We start from the raw sequence: 7,744 nt of genomic DNA on the forward strand, positions 1-7,744 counted from the left end.
GTCCCTTAACCACTAGGCTACAGCTTGCATCTTTAGAGCTTGTGCTTTTACCACAAGCGTTCTACTCAGGAAAACCTGGCAACCTTGAAGGCACATTCTCAATTCCTGTAACCCAAACAGACCATCCTAAAAATAAAATGTATGCATTCATGGCATAAGTATGATGCAAATGCTTTACTCTGCATCTGTCATCAAATGAGTTTTCCTCTTTCTTTTTTTTGCACTGTCCCAATTAGATATACTCACTTCCCCCAGTCTGTGTGTATGACACCCTTCTTTAAAACAGCATCTTCAGAGAGATGCATGATACATGATTGAGAGATATCATCCGTTGCCATGTGTTGCCCCAGAGGACAATAGGACTTGCAGAAGCACGGTTTTCCTCTTTTTAGTCATAGTCAATTGTGTAACAGCGCCACCGAGTGCCTACTGTTGTACAACATGCTACACTTGTGCTATAACCAAAGCTGGACCGAATGCTTTCAGAATCCTGACGCCATCAAGAGTCCAATATTCACGCCCACCACCGGACGGCACGAGCACGGCCTGTTCAACCTGTTTCACGCCATGGACGGAGCCTCGCACCTGCACATCCTGGTCATCAAAGAATACGAGATGGCCGTCTACAAAAAATACTGGCCCAATCACATCATGCTGGTTCTTCCGACCGTCTTTAACGGGGCTGGAATAGGTAACGAACACGTTCTACTTAATTTAAATAAATATATAATCAAGTTACTGTGGTTAAATTCTTTATACCTCTGTAACAGGAGCAGCTCATTTTCTGATCAAGGAGCTGTCCTATCATAACCTGGAGTTGGAGCGCAGTCGGAGGGTGGAGCACGGCAGTCGGCCACAAGACGTCTGGCCGTTCATTATTCTGGCAGACGACTCCTGCGTCATGTGGAACAGTGTGGATGTTGACCCTAAAAGGTGCCTGCATAGGTTCTACTCCCTCATAATGTCTTTTATATACACAATGGGTCTGTCCGAAAACCTAGTGATCTCTAGTGAAGAAGACATGTCTAAATTCTTATATACCTTAAAATGTTGTCTACTGAGGTGCCTTAGTCTCTCTAGTTATACAGATGCCCAGGTAGGCAGTAGGCAGCAAGGCAGCTTACTAGGTTTTCACTAAGGGATTCTGGCATCTATGTTATCGCATATTTATACCCCATTGACATGTCATGAACAGCTGCTTGAAGGTTTGTAAACACTCAGATACATTTACAGGACTCACATGTTTGGGTCCTGACCTCATCAAGCTCCTTTGGAGGAATTGAAACGTCTACTGCAAGCCAGGCCTTTCTGTTCGACCTTAAAAGGGCACATGTACCCACAGACCTACTACACAATATCATGGAAAGCCTTCACAGAACAGTGGATCATCTGTTATAGCTGCATGAGGGACCAACTTCCCATTTGAGCTTGTTTGACACCTCATTCCAAAACTATGTGCATTCATATGATCATGGGTCCACATACTTGTGGAAGTTTCTGGTTCATGTCAGCAATAATCATCCTGGTCAGTGCAGACAGGTGTAATGTTTTTAATTAGTAATAGGAAATGGGCTCTGACCGAGTCTCTTTATGTCCATGTACAGTGGTACTGCAGGACCGGAGCGGAACGTGTCCCTGAAGCAGGTGCTGCAGCACATGGAGTCGTCGCCGGACATCACGCAGTACGGCCTGTGCGGCATCCGGAAGTGGTCGAGCCGCGGAGCCGGCACGGGACAGAGGAGAGAGCCTTTCTCACGCGGACACCTGCATGATTTCTTGCTCCTCAACGTGGATCTCACGCAGGACGTGCAGTACAATCAGAACCGGTGGGTTTCAAATACGCCGGCTTTAGATTCCTTACTAAAGACTTTACCCTATCAATGGTGGTCCATTTTCTGTTTGATTTTATGTTCATTTAATGTGGGTGCTCGGGTGGCACAGCCGTCCATCACGCTGACCCACCACCGCTGAGATCGGGGTTCAAATCTCAGCTGTGCTATCGACCGGCTGGGTATCTAAACAGACATAATTGGCTATGTCTGAGAGGGAAGGGGGGCAAAAGCGCTGCAATGGATTGGTGCCTCGTGGAAGGTTCATGCCTTGCGACCAATGACCAAGTGCGACCCAGACCAGAATAAAGCAGCTGATGAAAATGAAATACCCCGCAGGACCCCTCACTGACCAGTTATTTGGGTGTTGGACAATTCTCATCACTACAATGACAATAACGTGGTAATGATATGGTAGCGTGTTGTACTGCTACGAGTGTTACAGTATCAGTACGACCTCAGTTACAGTGCTGGCAATAAATAGGGAAGTTGCAGCCTAGCGGTTAAGGAACTGGACTGGTAATCAAAAGGTTGCTGGTTCTAGCCCCACCACTGCCTGGCTGTCACTGTTGGGCTCTTGAGCGAGGCCCTCAACCCTCAATTGCTTAGACAATATACTGTCACAGTACTGTAAGTCGCTTTGGATAAAAATGCCAAAAATGTAAATGTAAATAAATAAAACTTAAAGCCAATGGCATCATGTGATCAGAAAGTGTTCACTGACTGGTTCATTTTTCAACCAATGTTTTACACTCTTCACCTTCTTCAGATTTACCTGTGATGACGTGGACTTCAACCTCAGAGTCCACAGTGCTGGTCTGCTCATCTGCCGCTTCAATAACTTTAGTGTGATGAAGAAGCAGATAGCCATAGGAGGATATCGAACATTCATCATCAAGACCAAGGTCAGAAATTCTGCCTTAATGTGGACACCCCTAATTATTGAGGTTTCTGCCACACCTATTGCTAACAGGTGTATAAAATCTATTATATCCAATACAATTTAAGTTACTGCACGATTGTGGGCCTTGCCCAGTACATATACACCGATCAGCCATAACATTAAAACCACCTCCTTGTTTCTACACTCACTGTCCATTTTATCAGCTCCACTTACCATATAGAAGCACTTTGTAGTATACAATTACTGACTGTAGTCCATCTGTTTCTCTACATGCTTTGTTAGCCCCCTTTCATGCTGTTCTTCAATGGTCAGGACCCCCACAGGACCACCACAGAGCAGGTATTATTTGGGTGGTGGATCATTCTCAGCACGGCAGTGACACTGATTTACATGGTGGTGGTGTGTTAGTGTGTGTTGTGCTGGTATGAGTGGATCAGACACAGCAGCGCTGCTGGAGTTTTTAAACACCTCACTGTCAACTCAAAACAGCAGTAATAGCTGAGTGATCGTCTCTGACTTTACATCTACAAGGTGGACCAACTAGGTAGGAGTGTCTAATAGAGTGGACAGTGAGTGGACACGGTATTTAAAAACTCCAGCAGCGCTGCTGTGCACAACACACACTAACACACCACCACCATGTCAGTGTCACTGCAGTGCTGAGAATGATCCACCACCTAAATAATACCTGCTCTGTAGTGGTCCAGTGGGGGTCCTGACCATTGAAGAACAGGGTGAAAGCAGGTTAAAAAGAATGTAGAGAAATAGATGGACTACAGTCAGTAATTGTAGAACTTTAAAGTGCTTCTATATGGTAAGGAGGTGGTTTTACTGTTATGTGATATCAGCAGCTTATATAATACTACAACTCATCTTTTCCAGATGACCGATGTACCGACCACAGTGCAGCCAACCCAGTACATCTGCGCCCCGGACAGTAAGCACCTGTTCCTGGCCACTCCGGCTCAGCTTCTACTGGAAAAATATCTTCAGCACACAAGTCAGCGGCTGTTCCCACTAAGCACCGGAAACTACGGCCACCCGGTCCTTTCTGTCGACTGCTATCTTAACCTAGGACGAGAGGTATGCCAATATCCACAATTATAAAACCATGTGCATTAATATAGAACTGCAGGGTCAAACTATACTACACACACAACAATCTAGACTTGTCACATGGCCTCCTAATACCTAAGCAAATAAGACTGACTACAGCTAGTGACTTCGCTGTGTCTATGTAACCCAAAAGCATTACAATCAGAAGTCTCAGTACAGACATCAAAAAGCAATTTATAGATATTTACAAGTCAGGATTGTCACTGAGCCATTTCTATGACACTTCAGGTTCCATTAACCTGCATGAATTAGAATTTAAGAATTCGAGGCTGCTGGACAGCAGGTGCCTCTTCCCACAGTTAAACAACCTTGACGTTGACATGGTCTTAAAGGCTGCCATGCTACAAGGATGCTCTCATTAAACAAATGCTGTACTTCAAAAAGAAAAGAGAGCTGTGTGGTCAGATGAAAGAAAAACTGAGTAGCATGTTTGGAGGACACAAAGGATAAGCATTCAGACCCAACACCTTCTGTGAAGCATGGCGGTGGTAGTACTATGCTGTAAGGGTGTCTTGCTGCCAGTGGGAAAACTGGTTTTGGAGTGCTTTAATCAAACTTAAACTGAGCATTTCAGATTGTCCTTCCTAAATTTCTGACCATAGGCCTGTAGAGAATATGAATATGTACTGACGATGCAAATCCCCAGTGGCTAGACTTCATAGTTATAAATCATTCTTTTCTTTAAGGGGGTTGAATATTTCAAATGGCAGCTGTAGCTCGATCCTCCGTACGTGTTACAGCTGACTATGAGAATCCGGCATTGCAATAGGGAATTGGAAATGACGAAAAAACATTTTGACCCCCAACTACAGGTTAACCTCATGTCCTCAGCAGCCGACCATCACAAAGCAATGACGGCATAGTGCATCTGATTCAGCTTTCACCAACGTCTTTCTCTCGTGTGTTTGCGTGCTCCTCAGGTGACGGTGTGTTTTGTCAGCTCGAGACCACACTCCATCAACATCGGCACCGCGGGCCTGCTCTTCAGTGGCCTCCTGCTCTACTTCTGTGACTCGTTCGTCACACCAGGCTTCCTCAAGAAGTTCCAGTTCCTGAAAGGTAGGAGCCATGCTTTCTACACATGAGCGTACCTTAAAGCTCGGGGCTTCTTCACAAACCACAAGATCAACCACTTATTGAGCATCACATTCCTAAACCATAGGCATACAGAGATTGGAGAATATATATGAATGCAGTACTTGAATATTATACACTTAGGGTCTGTCTGCAAACCTAGTGGGGTTTAAGTCCGGGCCATAACATTAAAACCACCTCCTTGTTTCTGCACTCACTGTCCATGTTATCAGCTCCACTTACCATATAGAAGAACTTTGTAGTTCTACAATTACTGACTGTAGTCCATCTGTTTGTCTGCATGCTTTGTTAGCCCCCTTTCATGCTGTTCTTCAATGGTCAGGACCCCCACAGAGCAGGTATTATTTAGGTGGTGGATCATTCTCAGCACTGCAGTGACACTGACATGGTGGTTGTGTGTTAGTGTGTGTTGTCCTGGAGTTTGTAAATACCGTGTCCACTCACTGTCCACTCTATTAGACACTCCTACCTAGTCGGTCCACCTTGTAGATGTAAAGTCAGAGACGATCGCTCATCTATTGCTGCTGTTTGGGTCGGTCATCTTCTAGACCTTCATCAGTGGTCACAGGACGCTGCCCACGCTGCCCAATATTTTTGGTTGGTGGACTATTCTCAGTCCAGCAGTGACAGTGAGGTGTTTAAAAACTCCAGCAGCGTTGCTGTGTCTGATCCACTCATACCAGCACAACACACACTAACACACCACCACCATGTCAGTGTCACTGCACTACTGAGAATGATCCACCACCTAAATAATACCTGCTCTGTAGTGGTCCTGTGGGGGTCCTGACCATTGAAGAACAGCATGAAAGGGGGCTAACAAAGTATGTAGAGAAACAGATGGACTATAGTCAGTAATTGTAGAACTACAAAGTGCTTCTATATGGTAAGTGGAGCTGATAAAATGGACAGTGAGTGTAGAAACAAGGAGGTAGTTTTAATGTTATTAGCAATGGGTGTGGCTTAAAACCACCCATAATAACTAACACCCACAGACACCCACCCTACTCCAAAAATATGGGAAAAGCCTTTGTATAAGAGTGTAGGCTGTTGTTATAGATAATAAGGGTTTTGGAGGCTGTTCAATAATGATCAGGTGTGCAGATATTTTGGGCCATTTAGTGTACGAGAGTAGATGTATGTTACTGTAAACAGTAAACAGTAATTAACTAATTTTGACTCATTTATGAACATTAATAGCTTCTATTTCACTTCTTCAGGAGCGACCCTGTGCGTCATCTGCCCGAACCGAAGCGCCCTGCGCCAGACGGTGGTGCGGCTGGAACTGGAAGACGAGTGGAGGTTCCGGCTGAGCGACGAGTTTCAGACAGCCAACGCTAAAGAGGACCAACCGCTTTTCTTTCTTACCGGGACACACATCTGACTCGGTGATGTAAAGGACTTCAGGAACTGTGGTTTTAACCTTCTGTACAGAACCGTGTGTGTATATAATGAATCTGTTGGTGTGATGCTTCTGTTCTTTATGGTCATACGGCTGTCAAATGAAATGTCAGCGTTAGCAGAACTCTCGGTTACTTATCTGTAGCATTACAAATACTGTATTTATTATAAGAACTGCTTTATAACTACGGTAATGTGGATTTTATGGTGCATTTCATTATTTTAAACTGACACCAGTGAATGAATATGTATTTTGTAGAAAGGATATTTTTGTATATATGCTTTGCTTGCTCTGTACTCTTGCCTGTATTGTTAGGAATAATGTAAAGTACTTGCTTCATCATTGGCTTGTTTTGTAGGTTTGTCGTTGTACAGTTCAATAAATAACTTTGCATGTTCCTGTCAGTATGATGTCCTGCACTTCTATCAAAAAACACAAGAGGGCGCCAAAGCGATATCAGCTTTAAGGGCTCAAGGGCCCAACAGCAACAACCTGGCAGTGGTGGGGCTTAAACCAGCAACCTTCTGATTACTAGTCCAGTGTATCTTTTTAATTTAGAGTGGATAACAAGGTATCTCAAGGTAAACATCCATGCAATTTTACACCATGTCAATAACCATTCATCATTCTATTGCTACAGAAAACAAACGCATCATTAATCTGGTTATGGCAACCGAGTGCAGGACAATCACACTTGCTAGAGAGGATCGAACAGTTCATTAACAAACTCCTGCTAAGGAGTACACAAACTGTGAGTCACTTAGAGGAACAGCTATCTACTGAACTCGTCGGTTTGAAACTCAGCTCTGCCATGTGGGCTGGGAACCTACATGAACGATTGGCTGTTGTTCATACAGGGTGGGAGCCAGGCGGGACCTCATAACTGGTGCAATTACGACCTCTGCTGGCTGATTGATGGCAACTGAGGAATAATGTTGATCAGGGTGTGGCACTCTGTGCACAAGGCTGGTTCGCATATGAACTCACCATGTGCAGGTGAAAAGAGGCAGTCGGTACTGCACAAGTGTCAGAGGGGGCGTGTGTCAGGAGTGGAGATCAGCATCAGTAGAGAGGAAGCGTAATGCAATAGGGTAATTGGATGAAAAAAAGAAATACAGTAAGTGGGCACAAATTTTCACAGGCACACTCCCCAGTCTTGTCAAAAGCCCTACTAGATGAGTGAAAGTTGGGGGACTTCATATTTATATCCATGTTTTTAGAATTAGATGTCCGACAAGCTCATGATCAAGTGTCCGCATACTTTTAGCCATATAGTGTATATATCATCATGTCAGGATCACTTTTATTTCTCAGATCTGGAATGAAATGTTCCTAAAGTGTTACGGCCATATATACATGCACAAGCAGATGCAAAAGGGCTTCGCTGAGGCCACGGGG

The 7,744-nt window shown here is 44.5% G+C and overlaps 1 protein-coding gene across 1 annotated transcript in view; it reads left to right on the forward strand.

Moving 5' to 3' along the window:
- greb1 (growth regulating estrogen receptor binding 1) overlaps positions 1-6,713 on the forward strand; it is a 45,468-nt gene extending 38,755 nt beyond the window's left edge. The window contains exons 26-32 of the mRNA XM_063008069.1: positions 487-691; positions 771-933; positions 1,605-1,826; positions 2,599-2,734; positions 3,616-3,816; positions 4,770-4,908; positions 6,165-6,713. Of these exons, the coding sequence (XP_062864139.1) occupies positions 487-691; positions 771-933; positions 1,605-1,826; positions 2,599-2,734; positions 3,616-3,816; positions 4,770-4,908; positions 6,165-6,328 (1,230 nt within the window). The 3' untranslated portion in view covers positions 6,329-6,713. The remainder of the gene's footprint in view (positions 1-486; positions 692-770; positions 934-1,604; positions 1,827-2,598; positions 2,735-3,615; positions 3,817-4,769; positions 4,909-6,164) is intronic.
- The last annotated feature ends 1,031 nt before the right edge of the window (positions 6,714-7,744 follow it).

The sequence above is a fragment of the Trichomycterus rosablanca genome, chromosome 13, assembly GCF_030014385.1.
Source record: "Trichomycterus rosablanca isolate fTriRos1 chromosome 13, fTriRos1.hap1, whole genome shotgun sequence".
NCBI classification, from domain to species: domain Eukaryota; kingdom Metazoa; phylum Chordata; class Actinopteri; order Siluriformes; family Trichomycteridae; genus Trichomycterus; species Trichomycterus rosablanca.